This window comes from Mobula hypostoma, chromosome 18 (genome assembly GCF_963921235.1).
Source record: "Mobula hypostoma chromosome 18, sMobHyp1.1, whole genome shotgun sequence".
NCBI classification, from domain to species: Eukaryota; Metazoa; Chordata; class Chondrichthyes; order Myliobatiformes; family Myliobatidae; genus Mobula; species Mobula hypostoma.
Genome location: NC_086114.1, coordinates 50,846,233 through 50,862,460, shown reverse-complemented (window position 1 = coordinate 50,862,460; position 16,228 = coordinate 50,846,233). Strand labels below are relative to the sequence as shown.

At 41.2% G+C, this 16,228-nt stretch overlaps 1 protein-coding gene across 1 annotated transcript in view; it reads left to right on the top strand.

Moving 5' to 3' along the window:
• Window positions 1–16,228, top strand: part of LOC134358527 (RNA-binding protein with multiple splicing 2) — a 128,317-nt gene that overhangs the window by 83,122 nt on the left and 28,967 nt on the right. Inside the window, exons 5-6 of the mRNA XM_063070851.1 lie at window positions 10,065–10,215; window positions 15,453–15,601. Coding sequence (XP_062926921.1) covers window positions 10,065–10,215; window positions 15,453–15,601 — 300 coding nt within the window. The remainder of the gene's footprint in view (window positions 1–10,064; window positions 10,216–15,452; window positions 15,602–16,228) is intronic.

Genomic DNA, 16,228 nt, shown 5'->3' with positions numbered 1-16,228 from the left:
GGAAGTAATGAATTTTGGATGTGCAAAAATGGAAGGGAATACACAATGGGAGACAAGGGAGAAATGTGAGATGCAAACTAAATGTAAGCGTAGGCCACTTGAAGCTTTGATCCTACTTTGCAGTTCGAAAGATCATTGCAGATCAACCTTTCGGAGTTCCTGCTCTGCCTCTGCCTGAGCTTGGAAACTTTAAAGACTTGGGGCTCCCCTTTTTTTTGTTCTGTCTTGAATAATATATTTTTGAATCAAATCTCCTGCCACACTTCTAAACCCCAACAGATACAAACCTAGCTTGTCCAACTGGGTAAAGAATTCATCCATTCCAACTGTTCAACCACTTTAAGGAGTCCATGCAGTATTTAGTACTAAGATATTAGATTGCCAGTACTTTATATAATTGAAGCATAACCTCCTTTGTATACATTCCATGGTAATAAAAACTAATGCTTTTAATTGTTTGCATATGAGACTGCTGGGCACCAAAGTAACGTAGCAGTTAGTGCAACACTATTGCAGCTCAGGGTGTTTGGGAGTTCAGTTCCATTGCCATTTGTAAGGAGTCTGTGAATCCTCCCTGTAGAATGCATGTTTTTTTTTCCCAGGTCCTCTGTTTTTCTCCCACAGTCCAAAGCTGTACTGGGAACGTTAATTGGTCATTACAAATTGGCCTGTGATTAGGTTTGGGTTGATTGGTAGTGTGGCATGAAGGGTCTACTCCATGCTGTTCCAAACACTCAATCTTTCTCACTTTGTAGCTCGTATCCTCTTTACAGCTTTCCTAACTTGTCATCTGAAATATTAGCAATGCATCATGCTTTGCAAATCATTATTCGTATATAAATTAGGATTAGAGCCCGTCCCACCGATCCTTGGGTTGTACTCTCTTGTATCTTGATAACAAAGGGTCACTTGTCTAATCGTCACTGTTATATTCCCAATCCTCTGTGCATGGTACTATATTGCCTCCATATTGATTTGTTATTGTTTGGAATCTTTTGTGGCACCTTGAATCCCTTCTGGAAATGCAAGTATACTGCATCCACTGGTGGCTTTGATCCACATGTTACTACCTAACCTCCAATAGGATGTTTTTCTGGCTCTTAAAGATGAAGACTAGCATTATTTGACACTCACACACGCGCGCGCACACAATGAAGTGCAGCATTTGTGTCAATTCGGTGAGAATTGTGCAAGTGTCTTCGCAATTCTGGTGCCAGCATAACATTCTCACGGCTAACGAACACTAACTGTGCATCTTTGGAATGTGAGAGGAAACCCACGTGGTTATGAGGAGAATCCACGAACTCCTTACAGAGAGCAGGCCTTGAACCCCGATGGAGTGATAACTGGTGCTGTAAAGTGAGTGCACAAATTGCTATGCTACCATGCCAACCAATTCAGTAAACAATTAAACTCCAAAAGAACTTTCCTAAAGTGCAAAAGTCAGTATTAAAGGACTTGCAGTGAAGGTGGGGGGGAAGAGAGAATTTGAAGCAGTGCAGGGCGAGTTTTTCTTACATGGAGATTGAAAGGTGACTGGAATGGACTTCCTGGGGGAATGCTGGAAACGCATACAACAGTGACCTTTCAGAGGATGTGAAGTAGATGCATAAGTTCAAGGATGGTAGATCATGGATCATGTAAATGCAGAAGAGCATTGGTTTAATTCAGCATCATGGTTAGCACAGACATTGTGGTCTGAATGGCCTGTTACTGTTCTAATAAATTGACTGACATTTCACTTCAAAAGACAATGTTGATGCTGCCAGACTATCCTATCATAATAACTTCTGATATTAAGCTTTGTTTCCTTTTTTGAATGAGAGAATTACATTTGCACTTTTGTAATCAAATTTCGTAAGTTCAAGACAATTTGAACCCAATTCATCAGCTCTCTCTGTTGCTGCCACTTTTAAGAAGTCCATCAGGAATCGGAGGCTTGTCAGCCTTCATCTCCAAGCTGTTCAGTACCACATGTTAATTTACTGAATTCATTTTCCTTCCAATTCCCGATTAATTAGTTCTGAAATGTTACTTGTATTCTCTAGTGAAGGCTGAAGCAAAATATTTGTTTAATGCATCTGGTGTTTCATTTTTCATTAACTCCCCAGGTTTACTTTCTATAAGACACATGCTTATTTAAGTCTGAACATTATCTTCCTGTATTTATTCTGCCTAGCTTTGTCTTCTGCATTCTTAGTGAGCTTTTTCTGTGGTTAATTGCAAAGACAGGTGATACTGGAAAACTACAGTCTTCGTTTGATGCAATTGTTCATTTTTGATCCAACAATTAATGTTAAGTTTTCCCCTTGAATTTTTCTTGGAATGTTTCCATTCCACTCAATCTCATTGACTGGTCAGGATGAGTCCAGGTGATTATGAGGATTGTTAGATGCTTTTCTTAGCTGAGGTACAGAATATCAAGAGTGACATCTGTACTAGAACTGTATGCAACGCTTGCTTGGCCATGACTTCAGGAATGAGAAGTAATGAGAACTTGAGAAATGCGTGAAGGAGTCAGCAATCTGGCCCGTCGAGCCTGCCCTAGCATTCAATAAGATCAGTGGTCCCCAACCTCCAGGCCGCGGACTGATACATTGCCGCAAAGCATGCAGGGGTGCAGTGGTGGCCGGAACGCACCCAGCACTTCTTTAAGAAAAAAAGCCGAAATAAACAAGCTAATTAATTAGGTGCCACCTGGCGATTGACCTGCATCGCCTCTGATCTGGGCTGACATTTATGTGCCAGGCAGCACCTAATTAATTAGCTTGTTTATTTCAGCTTTTTTCTTAAAGATGTGCTAGGTGCATTCCAGCCACCCCTGCATTCTTCGCAGCAATGTATTGGTCTGCGGCCCAGAGGTTGGGGACCACTGAATAAGATCATGGCTGATCTGACCATGGATCCAGCTCCACCTACCTGTCTTTTTCCCCATAACCCTTAATTCTCATCCTGCGCTAAAATCTATCTATCTGTGTCTTAAATATTTTTAATGAGGTAGTCTACTGTTTCCAAGCAAAAAAAATTCCAGATTAATTACTCTCTGGGAGAAGCAGTACATCCTCTTCTATCCTAAATCTATTTCTTCCAAATCAGAGGCTTTGTCCCCTAATTCTAGTCTCACTTGACAGTGGAGACAGCTTGCATGCCTCTTATCTATCCCTTTCATATATTTCTATAAAATCTGCAAGAAGACTCTTTCTATCCTGCTGTTACCAGACTCTTTAATAGACTCTTTTAAATAAAAAAGAACTCCTGTTCTCCCAATATAACTTGCACCTTATTTATCTAACTTAACTGTAATACTATTCTGCATTGTTTTCCTGCTGATGACCTTAATGTTTCCATATGGAATGATCTATTAGATAGATTCAATCTGGATTGCATGTAAACAAAGGTTTTCACTATCTTGGTACATGTAACAATAATATTCCGGTTTCAAGATATAATTACGTTAGAAATCTCCTGGGGGATGCTTCAATGTTTCCAGGAATGGATAACTTTCGCTAAGGAAAACTTGGATGGCTGTTCAGAATGGTAGGCTATTTTTTTTTACTGTATAAAATAAAGGCTCTGTACCCCATTCTTTAATGTGACTATGGGAAATTAGTTTTAAGTACAGGTTTCTCCCGCCATCCGTAGGTAGTGTACCTATGAAACAGTTCGTAAGCCGAAATGTCATTAAGCGAAGAAGCAATTACCATTTATTTATATGGGGAAAATTTTGTGAGTGTTCGCAGTCCCAAAAATAACCTACCAAATCATGCCAAATAACACACAAAACCTAAAATAACAGTAGCATATAATAAAAGCAGGAATGATATGATAAATACACCGCCTATAATAAATAGAAATACTTCTCTACAACGATTGCCTGCACAGATCTCCGTAGCAAAAATCTCACGCAAGTGCTGTTGGCATAAACGCGCTCTCCAGTAACCTTTAAGCTATGAAGCTGCCAAATCATACCAAATAACACGTAAAAATACACGGCCTATGTAAAGTAGAAATAATGTATGTACAGTGTAGTATCACTTTCCGGAATTGGGAAGACATCGAGCACACTGACGGTGGTGTGTTAGACTGAGTCATTGCAGGCTGGGTGGTGCAGTGGCCCCCACCCTCCGGGCCGCTGACTGATGCATTGCTGCAAAGCACGCAGGGGTAGCCGGGAGGCACACAGCACATCTTTAAGAAAAAAGCCAAAATAAACATGCTAATTAATTAGGTGCTGCCCGGCACGTAAATGTCAGCGCAGATCAGAGGCGATTGCCGATTCCATGGGCATTGATCTGGGCTGACAATTACATGCTAGGCGGCAGCTAATTAATTAGCATGTTTATTTCGGCTTTTTTCTTAAAGATGTGCTGTGTGCGTCCTGGCACCCATTGCATTTTCCGCGTATCGGTATCTATCCGTGGCCTGGGTGTTGGGGTGGTGGGACACTAGGGTGTCATCTCGTCGTCTGTTGCCATTAGAGCAGGCAGCTCATCTTCTCCTGTGGCTGCCCGCTTCGATGTCGAAGGTCGAGGTTCGTTGTCTGCTGGGGCAGGCTTGCTTGACTGCTGAGCCTCGTGCATTTTTCTATCACACAGTTCTTCAAGGACTCAAACCATCCTGCAAATAGTTCCTAAACCGACATACCCTTTCAAAATTAAAGTCGTACTTTATCATTACTCATTCGGTTTCGATTGTTATCATTTTTTCTTCCAATTGTATCAGCTCTTCATCTGTCAGTTCTTGGTGATGGGATGCCAAAACCTCTTCAACATCATATTTGTTAGCTTCCATAAGCCAAACTCACCTTGTCCTTACTTTGTTCACCATGATCAAAAGGCTTAATTGTCTAGTTTTACCGTAAGGGTAACACCCTTACGAGCTCTTTCAGGCTTTTCCAATACCATAGAACTCATCTTGTAAACGGCTGCTCACAGGCACGTGTTAAAGCAAAGCAGTTCCCAATCCGGGGGAGAGCGGCTGCTTGGGGCGCACTCTGCCTTTTATCGTGCACTGATTTTTTCGCGTGCTGATTTTTTATCACGCTGAATTTTTTTTGTTACAGTGAAAACACCTTCCGAAAGTGAAAACAGGGTACTAATGTAGGTCTTTCATAACAGTAAGGTTTTGTAAAGTGAACGTTCGAAAAGCGGGGAACACCTGTAGGATTAGAAGAGACTTTCTTTAACTCATCCAAAGGTTGGTGGTGGCAAAAACATTCATCAAATCTTAAATACTTAGTACTGGACATTACCTGCAGGGGTGTAGATCCGATGCAGAAAGATGGGATTAGGCTGGGTAGCTTAACTAGCATAACTACAATGTAAGACCTATTACATTCAACTTCATCAGTTCCTCCATCTTTGACCATCTTCAAAGACTTTCACATTGTGCTTGGAATTAAGTACAATCCCAAGAAACTGAGTTTTAAGATTTGGTGTATGAGCCATAGACATTTCCCTATTGGCTTCTGGTTGCACAGTTTAAGAATAAGGGTAGACAATTTAGAATGGAGTTGAGGAAAAACTTTTTCACACAGAGGGTTGTGGTTCAGTGGAATGCTCTGCCTCAGAAGGCAGTGGAGGCCAATTCTCTGGATTCTTTCAAAAAAGAAGGGCTGAATGGCCTACTCCTGCACCTATTGTCTATTGTTGCCTCATCATTGCAAATATTGCTTTTGACATGTGGCCTGTTCTACACTTGTTATCTAATGCCTTCTCTTCAATTCTTGGCCCCATTAATGGGTCAGTTGACTTCCATCTAAAAAGGAAACTTCGAATCCACTGCGGAGACATATCAGTTTGACAAAACCTCCAATGAAATGCCTTTTCTTTTATCTTTAATGCAGTTAACTGCATGCATGAAAAATTTGGCTTGTTGCTACCAGTGATGCTTAACTTGTGACTTTTAGCTTAGATCAAATAAAATGAGGCAAAAAGTTGTGAATTTCGTGCATTCTGGAGAACTGAGCTTAAAATTTTCTAGGTTTTGGATCTTGGTAACTTTGCTAATGCCAGACATGAACACTAATTTCTGTCAGTCACTTTAAATGGTTAGTACTGTGATATTCCTGGCATGGTGCTCATGATTGATCTTTGACTTGTGAGGCCTTGATGTGACATATAATTAAGCTTGCTCTGAGAAGTCTGTCCTTTGATTTTTCTCTAATTAGCATAAAGCATCTCATTTAGTCCTCCTATGACTGTTTGCCACATCTCCATTGAAGGGTTTCTTGGGTACGTGAAACCCAGTGAAAAGCTTTTTACTGGGATTGATCTTTTCATGATTGAAGTACTAGTTTAAAATGCCCACATCTTGATAGCAAACATGAAGTGATTTATTGTTCTGTTATGGTTATGTGGTTTAACATGCATCTTGGATATTCTGAATGAACACAGGTGAATTGTTGGCACTGTTGTGGCTTATGATACTGATGTTTTGGATTATGTTTTGGGTGCTTTCTCAACCCTAAATGCATTTGGATGACAATGCCTTGTAGGGGATAAACAAGCTTCCAACAACTTCACCCCTACTGTTTTAAGATTCCTCCAATGTGATCTGGAGACAAAAATTTGGCTATGATGTTAATATTCTTAGTGTTTTTTTGCTAATGTTTAATGTCCAATACTGTCCCATCCACACTTGGGGATCCTTGGCTGAATGGAGTTTTGTAGTGACAGTGCTCATTTGAGTGGGTGGGCTGGAAATGCCAAACATGAGCTGCCTAGGACTGGTAACCATGCCCATGGTGAAAACTGAAGGTGTTCACAGGAGAAGTATTCCTGCCTGGGCTGAGTGGTGTAGATGCGTATCTTAATGTTGTCAAATCTAAGCCGCCTTTAATATGTACAGCTCAAAAAATAAATCTCCCAAAGCAACCCGAGATCTCTTGGATCTTACTGCCTTTTGATACCTAGTATTAAACCAGCTTTTATGTGAAGTGCCTGAAGATAATTTCCAAAGTGTAATGTCAATGCTTTTATGGACCCCTAACACGGTGTTCTGAACACGAGGAATTCTGCAGATGCAGGAAATTCAAGCAACACACATCAAAGTTGCTGGTGAACGCAGCAGGCCAGGCAGCATCTCTAGGAAGAGGTACAGTCGAAGTTTCAGGCCGAAACCCTTTGTCAGGACTAACTGAAGGAAGAGCTAGTAAGAGATTTGAAATCTTACTAGCTCTTCCTTCAGTTAGTCCTGACGAAGGGTTTCGGCCCGAAACGTCTACTGTACCTCTTCCTAGAGATGCTGCCTGGCCTGCTGCGTTCACCAGCAATGGTGTTCTGAAGTTTGTTTGCCACTTTACCTGTACTTCCCTGCTTCTATAATGTGGCCCTTTACCTCTAAGTACCAGACCTCGTGGATCTCAGCGAGGAAGTACAAAAGTGGAAATTCATCCAATGCGCCACTGACATTGAAATGTTTTGTTAGGTTCAATTTTCAATGTTTTTTTGCATTTGTTTTCATTGGAGGTTGCATCAAAAACCTGGAAATTGGTTTGGGAGTTTTCATTAGATTTTTACTAATTTTTTCATCTAATTTTTTCATTAGATTCATAACTGGTGCTTCCAAGTTTGTATCTTAACTGAGTTTATAGGAGTGTTTATTTCTTTTGGCTCTATGGAATTGGTGATACTTTATTGTGACAGAATGGAAGATTTGTTTATTGAGCCACAGCGTAGAACAGTCCCTTCCAGCCAAGCTACCCAGCAGCCCACCTGTTTAACCCTAGCCTAACCAGTGGACAATTTACAATGGCCAATTAATCTACCAGTCAGTTTGTCTTTGGACTGTGAGGAAACCGGAGCACCCAGAGGAAACCCACACGATCACGGAGAACATACAAGCTCCTTGCAGACAGTGGCGGGAGTTGAACCTGGGTCGCTGGTACTGTAAAGCGTTGTGCTAACCACTACACTGCTGTGCCAACCCACGTTCATTGAATTACATCGAAGCTTCTAAACACAGTGAAATGCGTCACTGGTGTCAATCTAAATCAGAGCAGCCTGCAAGTATTGGCACTATTCTGGTGGCAACATAGCATGCCCACAGCTCACTAACACTAACAGCAAGTCTTTGGAATGTGGGTGCAAACCAGAGCAGCTGAGAGCTGGTGGTCAAGCGGAGAATATGCAGCTTGCAGACAGTGGCAGGTATTGATCCCAGGTCCTGCAAAGCGATTGCAGTCACAGTGACACTACAATGGTTCGTCAGCCCAGATGCAACTAAATATAATCTGGCTACAATTGATCTTGGCCTGAAAGCATCTGTTGAACATTGTTGGTCTTCAGACTGTCATGTCATAACGGCCTCCAAGCACAGACAAGCTGTTTTGTCCGTTGTTCGTTTCGTTGTGCCATAGCCCCATGCATCTGTCGGCAAGAGCCGAGATCCAAGAAGGTGTTTCCACCCATCTTGCTCTTCCACTCCCTTTCAACTTGAACTTGGTAGCTAAATACCCTGAACTCGGTTATCCCATCCATGCCCTGCTAGTGTCTACCAGCATCACTGATGTTACACAAACTCCTACTGTCCAAAGTCTCTATATCCCAACTGCAAATTCCTTGAGCTTGTGATGCAGAACTGGATCACTTCTGAAGTATTGAACAGTGTTGGTGTGTCCTTAATCTTTGGGTTGGTGGATTTGGTCTAATCCTGCAATATGATTAGGTCCTGTAGGGTAACCACCCTGGCTTATTACCAAATAAACTCTACAGCAGGGTATGAGGATTGTCCAGTTTATAAACATTGGTTCCTGGGCTCAGATTCAATGCAAATAATATCGTCCTAGTGCTGTATAAAATAGCTGTGCATTCAGCAGAACTGCCCTGTCTACTAAGCATCTGTCCAATGTTTCTTGTGTGGAGAGTATACAAGTAATCCACTCTTATTTGGTGGGAGATTGACTTTGATTTCAAACATTTCCCCAAGCCTGTCCATCCTGCAGACTTTGCTAAGCACCTCCTGTCCTTGTGTGCGGATTGAATTGCTGTAGCTGGACAGTTCCCAAATGTGCATGCCTCCATAATGTAAACAAATTTGGTCTGTTGATGCGTGTGCTGAGCTACAGTTAAACTCTTTGCATGCCATCCAGACAGGTCATCTCATCACACAGTGCACCGAGGTAGTACGTTGGAGTGAACGATACCCGCGCGTACAAAAGTTTCAGAGGAAGTGCAGGTAGAATAATGATGTAGATTGAGGTCAAAAACATTTTACTGCACTGGGGGACTGTTCAATAGTCTTAACAGTGAGATGCAAGCTGTCATTGAGCTATGTGGTATGTGTTTTCAGGCTTTTGTATCGTCCCCTCGATGGGAGTGTGTAGTCTGGGGTCTTTGGTATACTTTAGAGACTATATATTTAAAAAGCCTATGGTAGGATGGCTGGTTTCTGTCGTGTGCTGAGCTGTGTTCACAATTCTGCTTCTTTGCCGATCGACTCTACCCCAAGCACACTCCAGGTAGAGGGCCAATTGATTAAAATACAAGGAAATAGAGTACATCTTCCTGTGCCTATGTAAGGGAGGGTAATATTCCAAGACATGACTGTTCAAGCAACCATTGGGGAGATGGTTGTTTGGCTGAATGCCAGTTGTCATTTGCCAAGAACCCAGATACAAAAAAAAATCTCCAATTGTAGTGTGAAGTGGGATGATATATTGTGGGGGAAAATCTATTGGAATCCTTGACTGTAATGAATGAGGAAATTACAGGTGGGGGGAGGTGATAAAAGAAACAGCTTGATTCCTGGGCTACGTACAATATCTCTAGCATAATGGATTGTATCCTCAAAAGTGCAGATAACCCCTTTATCAGGCAATGGGGCCTGATAAAACTCAAAACTTCATTATTTTTATCAACTTTAATAATTTTTTTTTGCTTGTATTACTCCAATTGGTTTTGTGAATGTTCCATAATAAGGCTATATGGCGAGCCTTTGTCTCCAATCGGCATGTGTCTAATGAAACTTGAGTGATCCTGAGTTGAATCTAGCATGTATCTCAATGTCTTTTGAAATTGTTCTTTTGGACTTGTTGGTTGAAATTTACTTCTTTTAAAAAATAGGGTATTCGATTTGATCCTGAAAATCCTCAAACTCTCAGGTTGGAATTTGCGAAGGCAAACACGAAGATGGCCAAAAGCAAGCTAATGGCTACGCCCAACCCCACAAACATGCACCCTGCCTTGGGAGCACACTTCATTGCACGGGACCCCTGTAAGTTACTTGAGTTTAACCTTCTGCAATTATGATATTCTTTTAATGTGTGTCTAGCATTCCAATATAGGCCATGTCATGACAGCAGCCTTGCCAATTCCAGTTAAGGAGATGGAGTGCCATGTCCATGACATTGGCTGAGTAATGCATTTCATTATTGGGTGGCATGGTAGACTAGTGGTTAGCACAACGCTTTACAGTACAGAAGACCAGAGTTTAATTCCTGTGCTGCCTGTAAAGAATTTGTCCATTCTCCCTGTCACCATGTGGGTTTCCTCCGGGTGTTCTGGTTTCCTCCCAGTCAGACTGTCTGTAGGTCGAGCAATTTACTGTACAAACACCTAGTGGTTGGTGGGTTAATCGGTCATTATAAATTGTCTTGTGATTTGGCTAGGATTAAATCGGGATTGCTGGGTAGTGTGGCTCAAAAGTCCGGAAGGACTTATTATGCGCTGTACCTCAAATGAACAAATCAATAGGGAAAGGTAGGAAATTAAGGAAGAGCCTTTTTTTCTAGTTATAGCTCCCCACTGCTTTCTCCAGCATGTTGATTTGGGATGCTGATTACAGATTATTTGTCAAGATGTAGCACAGTAACGGGCCCTTCGGTCCATCAAGCCCATACTGCATCATTGCACCCATGTGACACTAATCTGTACATCTTTGAAATGTGGGAGGAAACTGGAGGAAACCCTCATGGTGACAAGGAGAACGTACAGCCTCCTTACTGACACCAGCAGAATTGAATCTGGGTTGCTGGCATTGTTAGTGTAATGCTAACTGCTACACCACTGTTCTGGTTTATTTCTCCAGGGTTAGCCAGCTCCACCCTACACATGGCTATAAGGTGCGCTTCAGTTGTGGTGGGCTGTCCTAGCACCTCACACCCAACGCCTGTCCCAAGATGTACCACTTAACACAACCAGACTGCCATCTGGCAGATGAGCTCAAGTGAAGTGTGCATACGGGATTCCTTGCTTTTTGTGAGCATGGCCTCCAACATTCACTCTTATTGAAACGAGCTCTGGCTAAAAGCAACACAAACTGGTTTCAAGATCTAAGACGTTATCACTTTCAAAGCTATGTACAGCATTTAGAGCTCATTTCACTTTGTCCATCATCTCATGAAGCACTGATCTTGCTGAGTGGGCTTTGGCTGTCAACAGTTACCTTTAGACCAGGAGGCCACTTTACCTAAATACTGGAAACTTAACGATGGGACAGTTTTCTCATTACCCGATGTTAGTGTCAGTAATTTTGCAGAGTAATTGGGAAGTGTTTATCACCCTTCCACTCCGCCCCTTTTCCTAGCCTCATAGAATAAGAATGGAAGCTAGAAGTAAATGAGGTTATTATTAACTTAAAATTGTCTTGAATACTACTGGAATAGAGCACCTGGTTTGACTAAGTTGATAATTATTGTGTTGAATACAGAATTCACTGCACCTTAATTAGTATGAAGGAGGACAGTGCAATTGTAGGCAGCTTCAAGGTTCATGGATAATTAAGGAAATCTACAAACTGAAGTTTCCAGTTGTAATTATCTTCAATTGAGCAATTTTCAATGATTGCATGTTATTTCCTTCAGTGAATGTTATCACAATTGAGCTGATATGGTCTGTAGGTTTAGTCTCCAGTTGCAACAAAGAATTTTCCGTGCCCATCACCCCTTTCAACCAATCCTGAGGAATACTGGACCTTCACCCTTAGAAATCAGTCAAAATAAGCCTGGCTAATATCTTTGCAGTTGCTGATAGTATTTTGCTCAGAATAGTCAAGGGTTGGTTCTGGTTAGAAAGGAATGGGGAGGGGGAGTATCTCCAACCTTTACAATTAGATTGTGTAATCAATGTCTATTCCATCCTCTTGACAAAACTGTTTAGGATTGAGTGATGTGATCTATAGTCAGCACTTGTCAATTACCAATTGCTATGTGACACCTAAATTGTTATGTTTAAATCTTTAAACACTGTTGTTATAACTTGAATAGAAATGTTTAAAGAAATACTTAATTTCAGAATAGAAGCAATTGGGTGAAGGTGCAAAGATGGATTTTGACACTGTGCTTGCAACTGTGTGACCCGTCCGGCTTTTGTGAGCTCCAGAAGTAATCTCATTCCACCTTGTGCTCGTCAGTTTTCCTGATTCTCCTGTCAGCCACATGAGGGTTAATTTGTGGGAGTGGGATAACCTAGCACATTATGGGAGGAAACTGGAGCACTTGGAGAAACCCTACAGGCTATAGGGAATATCTGAGGTATGGAAAATATCAGGAGTAGGGATTGAAGCTGGTTGGAGTTGTGCATCTTTAAACTTTCAAGAGAGAACTAACTATCCCTTAGCCAATTTCCAGTCTTAAAATATCTCCAAGTGCTTGTTGTATTTGCAATTTCTACTTCCCAAAAAAAGATCCATTGAGCTGATCATTTTAAACCCTTCCAATTAATTGATAAGATTAAGCTTCTTAACTGGGGGTGTGATATTCCTTTCATTTGGAAATTGTGATTGGGGAAACCAGTGAAAAGATTGGTCAGGTCCTGTAAGATATTCAATATATTATTTCCTTCAAAAGCAAAAGAATGTTTCTGAGAGCTAAATCTGGATTTAGTAGTTGGAGCCAATCTTGATGAAGGATTTCAATTTTTAAGGAACATTTAGTTAATGCTCTAGACCTAATTGTTTGGTCTATGTAATACTTAAGTTTGATTTGGGTCGTGAATCTGCAGTTAATTAGTTGAATTGAAAGCATAGGTGGACTGCAATTAAATTAAACAGTTTGATACTTAAAACTGGAATTTGCACTCTTAAAATCAGTGATTGGTCTAAAGCTGAGGCTTTAAAGCATTGATCAGGCTGCACTTAGAGCATTATGAGCAGTTTTGGGTCAAAGGTTGTACTGGCATTGGAGAGCCCAGAGGAGGCTCAAGAATGATCCATGAACGAATGGGTTAATGTATGAGGAGCATTTGATGGCTCTGGGCCTGTACTTGCTGTAGTTTAGAAGAATGAGTGTGAGTGCTTGGGTTCTCATTGAAACCTATAAAATATTGTAAGGCCTAGATAAAGTGCATGTGTTGAGGATATTTCCTATAGTGGGGGAGTCTGGGGCGAGAAGGTGGTGAACCTGTGGAACTCATTACCACAGATGACTGTGGAGGCAGGGTCATTAGGTATATTTAAAGCAGAGGTTGGTGGGTTCTTGATTAGTAAGGGTGTCAAAGTTAATGGGAAGAAGGCAGGAGAATGGGTGAGAGATGGACTGGTAGAGCAGACTTCGGGCCTATTCAGCTCCTATGTTTTATGGACGTGGTCTTATGATGCTTTTATTTGATTGCCCTGGGTTCTGCAGGCAGATTTGCATATGCTAGTTTAAGAAAGAAAATGTGCTAACTGGTTTTAATGATAAACTGCATTCTTCTACATGTAGGCCCTGAGATCAAATTATTAGGATACAAGGTGTACATTTAGTACTAGGTTAGCATTAACATCAGTAGAATGAATCTTGGATCAAACATATTCATGAGTGGGTGCAAGTTTCACTTTTGGTATTCATAATATTCTGGAGAATTCTTTTGTTTCTGAAACTCCAACTTTCATGTTAATAGAATTAGGTGAAAATTTATCCAAAGAACAATGTATTACATTTTGCTGCAGGTTTTGGGAACCATTTTAGCAGGGAACTGGAAACCCAAAGAATTAAAATGCTTCATAACAGTGAGCTGATTCAGTCTTGGCATAGAGTCAAGAACTTGAAACCTAATCTTACTTTTCTCTGTACCTGCTCTGGTACTGAAAGCAACAGATAAAGAGCAACTTTTGTATAACTTTTTGAATTGGGCTTAATTAGCCAGTAAGCTAAACATTTCTTGACATCTGAAACCCTGCAAAATGTTTGCCATTTCCTTCAGGCAGTACTGTCAGCAATGATTTTATACCAATGAGCTGCTCTGGGAATGTTTCAGGTCAAGGTATGAATATATCTTGCTTGACACACAGCAGTGGGTCACAATTCAGGACCCAAGAAACAAAGTGAGGTTAGGGCAGGTGCTTAACATTCAATATCTAGTTTTGGAATTGGCCTTTACTGAAACCTCAGTGAAAGATTCCATAAAATTCCTTTAAACAAGATTTGTTCTGAATTGTAATACTTTGGCTAACAAACAAGGGCTTAAATTTGGCTGTTTAATTGTGTGCAGTTTTGCTCAGCTGATAAATTCTAAAACACTGTGCTGGGTGCCAACTTGGCTTGAACCTGAAGGCTTCTGTCTCAACGCAAGCCATGGTCATGTCAGAATGCACATTCCCAGAAACCAAGTCAATGCTCTTATAAAGGAGTGGCTTCTAAATGAGGCAACAGTACATTTTGGTATGTGGTTTTTAAAACCATTCTGGGGCAGCACTGAGATGCATCAATGCTCTGGTGACTCAGGCATTATGACACATCCAGAACTGCTGCTTGTGTGGAGTTTCCCTGTTCTCCCAGTGACAGTGTAGCTCCCCCGCCCCCACACAACTAACAAGTTAATAAATCACAAGCAAGAGGAAAATCTGCAGATGCTGGAAGTCCAAGTAACACCTCTGCAGCATCTGCAGATTTTCTCTATTTTTTTTTCCATAGATGCTGCCTGGCCTGCTGCATTCCTCCAGCATTTTGTGTGTGTGTAAGTTAGTAAATTGTCCCAGTTGTGTAGGTGAGATCCAAAATCTGGTTGAAGGGAGAAAGATGTGGCCAGAATGTGCTGTACATCTTGTTTTAATAATGTTTGAGTAATCTTGTATATATTTGATTAAGTATGCTTTGTTTAAATAATTATGGTTTGATTGCACTTGTTACCCTATCATGTGATACGCAGGCATCTCACTTAAAAGTAAACTCAAAGTCAAGCCTGCATTCCCAGATTCTCAGTCTTTTGAATTAATTTAATGTTTTAAAGTTGCAAAACAAAATGGAATAGAATCATTGAAAATGGCTTGATGGTTGGTGTGTGCTTGACCTGTTCCCGTACCCTGTTTGGAGATTGCTTGAATGGTCTTGACCTAAAACGTTGGCCCATTTCCCTTCAACGAAGCTGCCTAACATTTCTACATTTTGTTTATTGCTCTGACTTCTAATTGTCCAGAGTTTGGGGCAAGGGGTGGGCTTTGGAGTTAGGATGTAAATCTTGCATTGATTTTTCTTTTTGACATGACTAAAAATTTCTTTTTTTTAAAAAAAAAAAATGTGTTCCATGTTTCAGATGACCTTGCAGGAACAGCACTCATCCCTGCATCTCCAGAGGCCTGGGCTCCCTATCCACTGTACACAACAGAACTGACCCCTGCCATCCCACATGCTGCGTTCACCTACCCCGCTGCTGCTGCTGCAGCTGCTGCACTTCACGCTCAGGTAACTAATGGTAGCTGTGTCAGCAACCCAGCACCTCCAACACCACTCTGCACAGATCCTGGTCTATTCCTTTTAGTCTGATCACTGTGCAACTTTTTAATTTTTTTTGTACCTAATCGATCACAGTTTTCTTACTAATACACAAAGGCCCAGTCCAATCGACTGCATCAACGCCAACCCCCTACTGCATTGTCAGATTTGCATGGATCACCTTTACTTTGATCTAGCGGTGGGGTGGGACATGAAAGGTGCTGTCACTAGTCTAGAATGAGCTAGACACGCCTTATTTTCAGGGGTCAGAGGCTTGTGGTTGTGCAGGATAAACTTCAAGCAAGAATGGATTATTAAAAGAAATCAGTAAGTAAATCCAGATTTTTATAAAATTTAAAACTGTATTTTTTTTTGCATTTTGCTCATAGGGAGTTCCTTGCAGGCGAATTTCTTAAACTCTCAGTTAATGATTTGGGGGACAAAAAGACGTTAGCAAACTTGCAAAGTGTTTAAAGTCTCTATGGGAGCTGGTTGCCAAGGTTCTCATTCACAAACTAAATGTGAAAAGGTGCACATTGCCCTCCCTGGTCCTTGGATGGGGAATGGATAGTATTGCTTGGATACATAGCAACCAAG